This window comes from Eupeodes corollae, chromosome 3, assembly GCF_945859685.1.
Source record: "Eupeodes corollae chromosome 3, idEupCoro1.1, whole genome shotgun sequence".
Taxonomy (NCBI): Eukaryota; Metazoa; Arthropoda; class Insecta; order Diptera; family Syrphidae; genus Eupeodes; species Eupeodes corollae.
The window spans coordinates 57,926,261-57,939,176 of NC_079149.1; the positions used below are offsets into that span (position 1 = coordinate 57,926,261).

At 34.2% G+C, this 12,916-nt stretch overlaps 1 protein-coding gene across 1 annotated transcript in view; it reads right to left on the bottom strand.

Annotated features, from left to right (window-relative positions):
• Positions 1-12,916, bottom strand: part of LOC129950481 (potassium voltage-gated channel subfamily H member 8) — a 214,296-nt gene that overhangs the window by 50,579 nt on the left and 150,801 nt on the right. The window contains exons 10-12 of the mRNA XM_056062418.1: positions 6,674-6,853; positions 6,182-6,375; positions 4,928-5,008 (exon numbers count right to left, since the gene is read on the bottom strand). Coding sequence (XP_055918393.1) covers positions 4,928-5,008; positions 6,182-6,375; positions 6,674-6,853 — 455 coding nt within the window. The remainder of the gene's footprint in view (positions 1-4,927; positions 5,009-6,181; positions 6,376-6,673; positions 6,854-12,916) is intronic.

The window sequence follows — 12,916 nt, forward strand, 5'->3', positions numbered from 1 at the left end:
AAAATATTGCAACCGAAAATTTGCTTGTGTAAAGTGCGAAGGAAAACATGCAACTAACAATTGTCCTATGAGCAAAGATCAGAGAGCAAAATGTGTGAACTGTATGGGTAATCACCCGGAAAGCTATAGAGGCTGCCCAGTTGCCAAAAAATTCTTCCATAAAAGAAATGCTAAAATTTATTCTTAAAAGAATTGATAAACAGGATTTAAATATCAAACTGCTAAGCGAAAAAGTCATTCTTGAAAAACAATGATGGACAGAACAGGGCAATGTCTAGATAATATAACAGAAAACTTATTTTTCTTTCTTCTTATAAAAGAAAGCTTAAAACATTATGAAGTAACCAAGTTTACTAGTGAAAATATGCAAGTAACAATTATTAGTATTGGTAAAAAGAAAGAGTTTCAGATAGCAGCTATATACTGCCCACCAAGGCGCTCCCCGACAGAAGATGACTATACAGATCTATTTAATCTTCTTGGGCATAACTTTCTTGTTGGTGGAGACTTCAATACAAAACACACCCATTGGGGTTCAAGACTTATATCAACAAAAGGCAAAAGACTTTTCCAAGCAAGCCGTAAATACAATTGCGAATTCTATACCTCCAGGTCGCCAATTACTGGACTTCCGATACTAACAAAATACCAGACGTTATTGACTTTTTCGTAGCTAAAGGAATCAAACGAAATCACATTAGTGTCGAAGGTAATAATGACCTGTCATCAGATCATACTCCAGTGATTCTATCAGTAAGTCAATCGGAAGTACTAGAAAAAAGTAATCCAAAGCTTGTAAATAAGAAAACAAACTGGAATTATTTTAGAGAAAGGCTTTTAAGTTTTATAAATTTAAGATCTCCCATGGATACAATCGAGCAAATTGACCAATTTATTGCTGATGTGCAACAGGCTGCTGAAGAAAGTACTCCAACATTTTCTAGAAGAAGAAAGAATGAAATATAATATCCTTAGAGATAAGAGAGTTGATAATAGAGAAAAGAAGAGATCGAAGAAAATGGCAAAATAGTAGAATTCCAGATGATAAAACAACGTTTAACCGTATAAGCAACAATCTTAAAAAACAAATTTACAAATTCAAAAATGATTCACTCAGTACATTCCTAAGGAATTTAACGACTGATGCTTCAACCGATTTTTCGCTATGGAAAGCAGCCAAGCGCCTGAAAAAACCGCAGTTACAAAACTCGCCTTTGAAATCTCAAGATGGGAAATGGATCAGTAACCCAAAAGAAAAAGCTAACCTTTTCGCTGAACATAGCTTACAGTTTGTTGATAAGATAGATGAAAGTGAAATACCAATTGTAAGACTTAAAGAAATAAAAAATATGTGTTTACATCAACTACCAAATAAAAAATCACCAGGTTACGATCTAATTACTGCTCAGGTTATGAAAGGAATGCCATTGAAAGCCTTCATAAAACTCCAATATATAATAAATGCATGCCTTAAGCAACGTTATGTCCCGCACCATTGGAAAATTGCTGAAGTAATTGTCATACCGAAGCAAGGTAAACCACCTACAGAAGTGACGGCTTACAGACTAATATCGCTTATATCAATTATGGCAAAAGTTTTAAAACAACTGCTTCTGAAGAGACTTAGCAAAATCATAGAAGAAAGAAAGTTAATACCAAATCATCAGTTTGGCTTTAGAAATAAACGTTAAACGATAGACCAAGTTCATAGAATATCTGATGTAATAGAAAAAGCATTAGAAGAAAAACAAGTATGCTCAGTTATTTTCTTAGATGTTTCTTAAGCTTTTGACAAGATTTGGCATGAGGAACTTGAGTACAAACTGCAAAGAGATCTTCCCAGGCAGTACTTTGAAATATTAAAATCGTACATCTCAGACCGATTGTCTAGAGTTAGGTACGATCAAGAATACTCGGAATTGAAGAAAATAGAAGCCGGTGTACCACAAGGAAGTGTCCTAGGTCCTACCCTGTATTTGCTATACACAAGGGATATTCCAGTTGGTAATCACACCATAATGGCTACTTTTGCAGATGATACCGCAGTTTTGGTAGGTACCCAAGAAATGTGTCTCTAAGGCAGCAGTAAAACTACAAAATGCCATCGACACAGTGAGAGCTTGGACCAAAAAATGGCGTATCAAAGTCAATGAAAAAAAATCTTCACATATATAAACTTTACAAATAAAACGATAAACAATATTAAAATAATCATTAATAATCAAGCTGTACTTTACGCCAATACGGCCAAATACCTTGGAGTGACTTTGGATGCAAAGCTTAAGTCGAAAGAGCACATCAAAAAGAAAAGAGAAGAACTAAACTTGAAATATAGAAAAATGTACTGGTTGCTTGGTAGCAACTCTGCTTTATCGATCGAAAACAAAATAATGCTGTATAATCAAGTACTAAGTTTGGACCTATGGAATCCAATTATGGGGCTGTACAAAGAAAACAAATACCGAAATCATCCAAAAATTCCAAAGCAAAGTCCTTCGTGGAATGGTTTACGCACCTTGATACATAAGAAATACCGATCTACATCGGGATTTACAAATAGGAATGGTTACAGAAGTTGTTAAAAATCTTGCATCGTCCTAGAAATCCTAAGCACTTGCCAGCATTTTTAGCGATATCGAATATGTAATCATTCCATAAGGGGCGATCTGTAATACACATATCGAGTACTGATAGTTGATTGGGTTCCAGGATGCAAGTGCCACTCATAGATAGTGGCATCGGGGGTGCGTTACGCTTTAACGACAGGAGACAGCATTGAGTTTTCGAAGCATTAAATTCTACACGGTTTTTGATTCCCCATTGGACAATTCTGTCAAGATCAGAATTTAATGAGCGTATCATACGCTGCCGTTGAAATTCCACATCCGAAGGACAAGGATGTGAATCTGCATACGAATATGAAAAGCTGAGGCTACTGTCGTCGGCGAAACAGTTTTATGGATTAGAAGTGACAGACAAAAGATCGTTTATGAATATAAGGAAGACAGTCGGAGACAAAACGAAGCACTGGGAACACTAGCATTTATTTTATGAATTTCAGACTCGAAACCATCTAAAACAACTTGTATTGAACGGTTAGAAATGTTATTTCTAATCCAACAAAGAAGAGTTTCATACCGCATTTTCAATAAGTGAGCTTGGTGCCAAACTCTATCAAATGCTTTTGAAATATCAAGTGCAATAATCTTACTTTCTCCAAAACGATGTAAAGATTTGCTCCACTGTTCGGTGAGATAAACCATGCGATCAACAGTGGACTTATTGCTACGAAAGCAATACTGTCGGTCATTAAGAAGCTTCCGTTCTTGAAAATATTTCTTGAGCTGAAAATTAATCAGCGTTTCCATGACCTTGAAAAAGAAGGGACGTAAGTGCAATTGGACGATAGTTTGAGGAAGAGGAGGATTCGCCTTTTTTAGGGACAGGCTGGACAAATGCAGTTTTCTATCCACTCGGGATTCTGCCAGCGTTGAAGAAAACTTCAGAATAATTGGAGAGATACTATTTGGGTCAGCGGATTTATGTATATCAAGGTCTTTCAGTACTATTGCTACTGCACGTGTGCGAAAAAAGGTTCGTCCTATAGAATCATTTATGCTCTCAAGAACAGGAAGACTCATGATACTTTTCCGTAGCGTCAAATTGGCTAATTGGCTATTATGACTACTGTTAATTTTAGTCCCACGTAACGCAAACTTTAATTTCCAATTTCGAAAATTTAAAATTTTGTCGGCTTTTTTTGTTTTTTGAAGAAAGTCTGTTTTAATAAAATTTTTCCAGACTATTTAAAAGGCTACATACAATACAGTGTATTTTAAAAATTAATTTGTATTGATTCAAACTTACAGCTAACTTAGACCTTGTTTTATAAAACTGGCCGTATTAACTATGTCTTAAAACTAACTGCTTGGCCCATACAAATACTCTAAGTTAAACTATAAGACTCGGTACTAATGCTTTTTGGCCATTATAAACAAGTGAATCACACATATATGTGTTAAGTAAGAATATTTTTATTTTTATTTTTATAAAATAATTTTATGTTAGAAGAACAATATCAAAAGTTTTGTCTTTATTATTATTGTAATACTTTCCGTAAGCAAGAAATACATATCAAAGAAAAAAATTTATTTTTTGACAAACTACTCGCGTCCCGAAAGGATAAATATACAGAAACGGTTCATCAGCATAACCAACAATTAAAACCACATGATGTGAATGATAATATCCGTTTGTATCGAAATCTCTTAACATTTACCTTATATTGACCTAAAAAGTTTTAATTTTACTGCTAATTGAAATTATTTTATCTGCTTAATAAAAACTTCAACATTTTTAATTATACAATAGAAAAAAAGAACTCAAGACTTTTGTAATTAAAAATAAAATTTGCTCAAAAAATAAGTGTTTAACATTAATTTCATATAATTTCCTCTCCGATTTTATCTTAATCCATAATAAATATTTGTATTCATTTTTCGGTTTTTATAATGTAAGCATTTTGTTTACTACCTTCTCCTGCCAGTAGGACAAAAAAGGACTTTGTGATGAATAATGGGTTATTGTTAAAAAAAAATATTGTTCTCATTAAGCTGATCCCAATCTAATTCAAAAATGTCCAAGGCAATTTCATAACAATAGATGAAAAGTAGAAAAAAAAAAACAAATTTCCATCATCCTAAATTAATTCCACCTTAATACTTTCATTTCACGTAGTTTAAACAAAAAACTCATAAAAACAAAGCCCGGAAATTGATGATCCTTTCTAATAAAGAAAACAAAAAACACAAAATTAAAAAAACATAGGAACCTTTTAGCCAACCTTTTCTTTAAAGTATCTAATATAAAAAAAAAAACTTTTAAAATACGCAATATTAATTTAAAAAATTAAACCATAGGTACTTACCTCATAAATATCTATTCCATGGTTGAGGGACCAACTTGTTTGGAAATAGTCCTCGATCCTTTGTTTCAATTCTTTCGGCATCTTTGCGTGTGTCATATTATAGAGGACGAAAAAGGTAAACAAACAAATTAGTTCAGTTCAATAAATGACAGACCAAAAAAAAGCACTAACAACCAAACAAAAAAAAGTATCTATCAGCTTAGCATAAATCGTGTCAGTTCTCAAGTGGAAGAAGTATGTTTTCCCCTTTCTCTTGGCTTTTCTATAGAAGACACAAACCGAACGAAAAAATTGTAATAAAATTTCCCTAAATCGCATTACGACTTGTGATACTTTTTCAGAAAAGTTTTTGGAGCAAATTTAATCTAAAAGCATGTTTTTTTTTTTTTTTTTGGCACTGGAAATAAGAGAATAGGTCCAAACCCACATAATTCTCGAAGGAAACAGAAAAAAGCAAAAAGGAAAAGTATCTTAATGCAAAAGAAATGTATCTTTTTGGTCAGTCATGCAAAAATTTGCCACATCAAGCGACAATTTTCACACCCAGCTCGCCTCTTAGGTATACATACTCTATGCTTGACGCTTGTATCTGGGGCAAGTACTTATGGGAAAAGGATACTCATTGGAACTATGGTGTAAAAGGTACCGGTTTCTTGTATAGTACCTTCTATGGAAAGAACGACATATGTACATTCGTGTCATCATTGTGGACCCCGATTAAACAAAGCCACCACTTCCTACTTGAATGATAAAAAATATGTATCCTCTGATGTAATTTATACATTTTTGGAGCCCCATCTGCAATAATGTAGGTACTCTATAGTTGACAGGGGAGGATGCATGGCTGAAGCTGGTTAAGGCTGACGGAGGTGGTATAAAGTGGGTGGTTTTTTGAATCTGATGGAATGTCTATGAGGAAGGGGTCTGGAAGTGGGAGTGGGAGTCCTTCTATATATTATATGATACTACCTATCTCTTCTAACTCTAGAAATGTATGGCTAAACCAGGTCAACTCTATCACACTCGTTCGTGCTGCACTCGTGTGTCATCGTTTGAAGCGGAAAATTAAAATGATGCGCTTCATAAAACGCTTTCTGTGTATAAAATTGATTGTGGTGGCGATGGCGATGGCGATGGCTTGGCGGTACATTGGATATATAGCATTATGGGGTCGGTACGGTTGTATAACGGTGTATACTACTAAATAGTGTGTATATCCTTGTGTCGGTGTAACTATTTTTAAAAGCGACTTACCAGTGCAGGCGAGTTGGTATATTCCCGTTTAAGGTTGTGCGAGTTCATAATTCTAATGCAATTGCCCATACGTACCTGATGCAGGGCAATGAAGTCCTTTAGATCTCTCCATTTGCTCTCATATAACGAACGTCTAGAGTACATCCTTTGTATAATTGCGGTCACATTACCAAAGACAACGGCATGCATTAAAGCTGTTAAGAGAAGATAGAAAAAGAAAAAAAAAAACGAAATCATGAAAGCGAGTCTACTTAGTATAGTTGTTGAAGCTGTTGGTTTTGAAATCCTGCACAGGACACAAGAGTCGTCATTTCAGTTGACTACCCTATGTGCATATGTATAGGTACCTACTTATTTTTGTATTACGAATATAGCATGCTTATACCGTTCTCAAAGAACGAGCAGGGTATTAATGAGTGTATTATTATATAAATAAGGACTCGACGACATACACCGAAGGGGGGTTAAGATTCTATGTATAATAATGCTTACCTCCAATTAACATCATCAAAATGGTAAAGACTTTTTCGGCAGTTGTGTTGGCAGAAACATTACCAAAGCCAACCGATGTGAGACTCGTGAATGTGAAGTAGAGTGCTGTTGAGTAGGCTTCAGCGTTCGTGATGTTGGAAATGGGAATTTTTAAACGTTCCGAAAGACTGTGCATCCAACCTGGAATTAAATTAAAGAGAAACCACATTTTGATGAAAAAATTGTTAATTATGTCTAAAAGCATTAGGTATATTTTGTATATATGTATGTTTATTATAATTACAGTGCGATTTCTTTGGACAGACACAACTAATATATTGGATTGTTTTTTCCCCAAGGGATATGTTTTTGACCAATTTTTAGAATACAAGCACCTAATCTATGCCTTTGTTTGACTCAATATGAAGTGAACTTTACGGTTTTCTACAATTTGTTTTAGAATAAAATTTTAATGCTGATTCCGAAGCCGAACTTTTGCTTTTGATATATTATGTGTTCAAACCCATTTTCAACATTATTTTTGTATTTTTGTCAATACGCATAATCCAAAATGTCTCCGTTTAGCAGCCTCATTTTAGTGGTTTTTTTAAAAAAAAAAAATATTTTGATCAAAATTCCGTGAGTTTTTAGTAAGTGTTTGTAGGGTTAATTATTTTGTTTTCTCACGAAGTAAAAAAAGAATGGAAAGTAAAAAGAAAAACGGACTAAAGTGTGCCTTGGAGCAATTAAAAAAAGCCAATAAACCAAGATGTGAGAAGATTGATCGTACTGAGAAGCGATTGGTAATGAGTATCGCAGAAGTCCCTAAACAAAGTGCTCCCTCTACTGGCGGTAAATTGAAATCAATGAATGGAATTCATGTTTGTCCACAGGTCGTGTAATCTGGAAGAAGCCGTTTATGCAAAAAGTAAATAAGACAGCTAAAATGGACAACAAAATGAAACACGTAGGAAAGCAGAAATGTTGCTCTGAATACGAACAAATTTAAAACCTACTGTAAAGTATTGTTATGGTGCAGGGAAGCATGGGATCTTCCGGTGTTGGAACTTAGTTTTCATTGAGTTGAGAGTACGATAGATACATATGGGCACTTGAATGTACTCAACGAGAATATTCTGTCAAGTGCTCAAAAACTTAGTCTCACGAATAATTTAATATTCCAACAAGATAATGACCAAGCACACATACCTCTTAGTTAAAGAGGTTGCTATACAATGTCAAAAAATAAAAAAAAAAAAACAAATTAAACCCCCTGTCATGTCTTTAGATCTCAACCCAATTGACATGTGGAATCATTTAGAAAACAAAAATTCGTCACCATACAATATCAAACAAAACTGGCTTGAAATCCGTCCTAAGAGGAATGAAAGAAGATCAGGAATCCATCAGGAATGCTGCAGAAGAGGTGCTAGGTTTCTCACAGCTGCCACCAACTAACGCCTGGTTTGACTCCGAATGTGCTCAGGCAAACAAAGGCAAAACGGAGCCATACAGATTGTGGCAGCAAAGGAGGACACGATCTTCCCACTAGACAAGAGAAGGGATGAGAACTGCTTGCTCAGAAGAAAGAAAAAAACCTATGATCAGCGTGAAGTCGAGGAGATCCACGGATGTTTTAACAGAACACATGTGCGGAGATTTTATAGAAGAGTCAAATAGACAAGAACGGGATTCACTAGCCGCCCTTCAGCTTTCAAAGATAAGAAGGGGAATACCGTAGTCGAAACACAGTTAATGCTAAAAATCTGGAGACATAATTTCAACCAGCGGTCTGAAGGCGGATCTTTTTAACTACACTGGATGTGGTAAGGAGCATGCACCAGCTAGTTACTAAAATTTGGTCCGAAGGAAGCATGCCCGACGAATGGAACTCAAGCACCATCTGCCCGCCCCATAAAAAAGGTGACCGCCTTTTCTGTGCCAACAAGTTCTTGTCAAGCTATTACGTGAACGCCTCAAGCCATTTACTGACGAATAAATTTGCCCTTACCAGTGTGGCTTCAGACCTGAAAAATGTACCATCGACCAAATTTTCACTCTACGCCAAATCCTGGAAAAGACCCAAGAACATAACATCGAAACACATCATCTTTTTATCCATACTATACAGTGCCCTGTTAAGTTTTGGTATCCATACCAAACTGATACGACTTATCAGGATGATATTGGAAAATGCGTCAAAATTGGAAGAGACTCCACCGAAACCTTCAAAACCACCAGAGGACTTCGACAACTCGATACGCTGTTATGTAGCTGCTTCAATATTGTTCTTGAAAGAGCGGTGCGCCAATACAAGTGGCACGATCTTTCAAAAATTCACACAATATCTTGGATATGCAGATGACATTGTCATTTTGGGAAGAACCAAACGAGCAGTGACGGGTGCCTTCTCTAATATCGAGTCTGAGGAGAAGAAAATAGTTCTTGACATTAACGAGGACAAAACGAAGTATTACTGTCGTCAAATAGAGTCGATTCACACCGCAGAATTGGTCAAAATATGACAATTGACAGGTATAACTTCGAGATGGTAAACGACTTCGTTTATCTGGGTACTGCTGTTAATTCTGCAAATGACATCAGCGCGGAGATCAAACGTAGGATTACCTTGCTAATCGCTGTATTTTTGGCCTAAGCAAGCAGTACAGGAATTGGGCCCTGCGCAAAGTACCAGTCTTGCTGTATGGGGTGCAGAAGCATGGACCCTCTCCTAGGCGAATGAAGGATCTCTTGGTATCTTCGATACGAAGGTTCTGCGTACGATCTATGGTCGGGTTTGTGTCGACAGGCAAAGTAACATCTGACAGAGAAGATATAATCATGAGTTACACGAGCTGTGCAGCGACTTGCCACTGGTCAAAAAACTGCGTGTTCAATGGTTAAGATAGTTAGGGCATGTCGAGCGAATGAACATCGAAGCTCCAGACGGTTAGGTATTCTACGCCAAACCTGAGGGACCAAGGAGCAGAGGCAGACTATCAAAAATATTATAGTCAACTACCACCTTAGCCGATTTCACCTCTGGAAATATTTAAACGGAGTTAGTGATTTAAAAACATTTTTTCCAAATTTTATTCAAAAGAACTATGTACTTCATGAACTTGAATGCACTCAAATATAATAGGTTAGATTTCAAAACCTTGACATGGTAGATAAATTTTGGAGTCTGTTTCCAACTAAGGCCGTTAAAAATCTTAGAACATTACGTAATTTGATTGCAAGATTAATGTTTGCCAAATTAATTTTCTTTCTTCTCATATTTGATTTGTTTACTATAACAATTTTTGAAACGAGAATGATGTACCTTTACAATAGTAGCGTACTGTATAAAGGTTATACAACAATTTATTTTTTCAGAAAAATATGATTATGGCCACAGACAAAAGCTTCCCAATAATGAATACAAGATATTTTGATTGTTTATGCATTCTTCATATTTTAATTTAAAAAAAATTATTAGTATAAGGTTATAAAGCACGCAGAAAACTGAAATAAAAGAAAAGGAGACCTGATTATTGCAGGGTCTTCATTCAAAACTGGCTAAGCTGTTTTGGAGGAATGGAGTACCTACAAATTGTATTTTATTGTTAAATAATATTCCAGATAAATATACACTCAACAAAATCAATCCCTTAAAGTGAATTAATGAAATAAAAATACTAAATATTTAGCTGAAAAAGAAATACACCATAGCCCTTGAATTTTCTAAGCATGTACCTCTGCGTTTTTTCAGCACCACAATCCACACATGTTTTCATTTTAATGCTTCGTAAACATGTTACCATCAGACGGACATAAAATTTGACTGCTTTTTGTGGAAATAAGGTTATTAAACCTAATCGAAGTAGAAAGAACATATCAACATCTAAACAATTAAGCATGGAAAATATGTGTTAAAGGAAAAAGCAAACATAAAATTCATTCTTTTTACTGTTTTCAAATTAGTCTCAAACAAAACGAAGTTCGCAATCTTATTTGTATATGTATTAAGTTTAAGTTTGAGATGTTGAGAGTTGAGACAAAAAATACATAATTAAGCTTAGATTATTAGCATAGCTATACTTTTTTAAAAAAGAACAATTTTTTAGGGTGTAGTGTAATAAGAATAACCATTCATTAATTAATTGATTCAAACGTAAACAAAAATAATCATGTAAACAAATCCACACAATAAAATAAATTCTGCAATACAACCAATTATTGCATTGATACATAACACCTATTTTCGTTGTCCCCTTTGACCAACGAAACTGAGAGCATTGACGTCGCTTTGATGACGATGCATTATGAATGACACAGAATGTATTTTACTACACTACTCCAGAAAGCAAATTATAATGAGTAATATAATTGTCCCCAACAATTTGTAAGAATATATCGATATTTTTAAGTATAAATAGTTGTGAATTTTGAATAATAAAATCATTCTTGATCATACTTTACAAGTTGACTTGAGTCATTCATATAGGCACCTTCTGCCACTTATATTATATAAATATAATAATATATTTATATAATATTATCAGCGAGCTGCGCTTTAAATAGCATTATAAGCGTGTTACGCTACATATAACTTAGGGAGAAAGACACAAACATTACATGGCGATCTTGCCAGCCTGTTAGGTTAACGAAAAATACATTTAACAAACAGGAAGCAGACCAATAACTGATGTCATGCAGCAAAGAGATTCTAGATACGCTTTTCGAAGAGCTAGATAAGACATACTCCCCGGACAACTCAGAGGACAAGATAATAGAGTATATCCCGGAAGGTGCGGAACATACAGCACCAGCATATACAGCAACAAGCAAGACTGCCGGACCCCAACCGCTTTCAATAGAAAGATACAGGGAAAGAAATAAAGGAAAAAACCAGACGCAAGAAGACTCAAATAAGACTAAGCTGACACGAAGGAAGAGAGGAGGCAAGGCTGTTAAGTTAAGACAGCAAAAAGCAGAGCTGTACAGGATAATAAATATAACGACCGACAGAAAACTTAAGAACATACTGATAAAAAAATTACATATTTTGAATAAGGATGGGACAGCCCAATTCGAAAGAAGTAATAAACAACAACCTAAGCAATAATGGCTCAAGCCAAATATTTAACTCTAATAACATAAATATTTATATATTAATAATATTAATAATTTTTTTATTTTTAAAAATCCATTCATACTATAAAAAGTATGTTAAAAAACAAATAGTTAGAAACAGAATAAACCATTTATAATTTTATAAGTTTTTTTTTATGATATTTTAAAATACTTTGTCAAAAATATTAAACAAAAAAAAAATGATATGGATACATTAAACACTTTGTCAAAAATATTAAATAATTTAAAGAAAAATCCAAACAGGGAATATACTGAAGAATATATAAATAAAATCAAAAAGGAAATTGAAAATGCAAAGGAAGAGATACTTATAGAACTATCAGATAAAAAAGAAATAGAAGAAATATTAACAAATTTTAGAGGAATAGAAAAACAAATTCTAGAATTGCTCATACTAAAAAAACAAAAGAAAGAATTAGAAACTATGGCAAAGTTTGAAATACTAGTAGCTGCAAAGCTTATAACAGAATTCAATGGTGAGTCAAAGAACTTATCAAATTTTTAAGGACTAATTGAATTTTATAACGATACGTTAGTTGAGGACGTAGAGAAGAAAAAGCTGATCAAATTTGTAATAGCAACAAAAATAGTTGAAAAAGTAAGAAACAGACTTTTAACATTAGAAAATCAGCCAGAATTTTTTCCTGATTTTAAAAAGGCTTTGACAGAAATTTACAAACCAAAAACAAATCCATTGAAAATACATAGTGAGTTAGCAAGATCACAACAAGGAACTCAAGAAGTAAATAGATTTGCAGAAAAAATTGAATTACTGATATCTCAATTAAATGAGATACAAATAGCTGAACAAGGTGAATCAAATAGAAGAGTTATAATAAAGTTAAATGATCAGTTAGGACTAAATGCTTTCAAAAACGGACTGAATGAAGCTACAAGACAAGTTATACAAGCATCTAGAATTAGCACATTCAGTGAAGCTATAAGAAGCAATTCAGAACAAACTTTAGAGGTGGACACCGATATAAAAATTCTCATACTAGATTCAATAATAACAATGATAGACAATACAATAACAATAGTTATAGAAATAGCTATGAAAGAAACAACAGTATTAATAGAGGTAATGCTAGAAGTAGAGGTACTGCAAGAGGATACCATAACAAC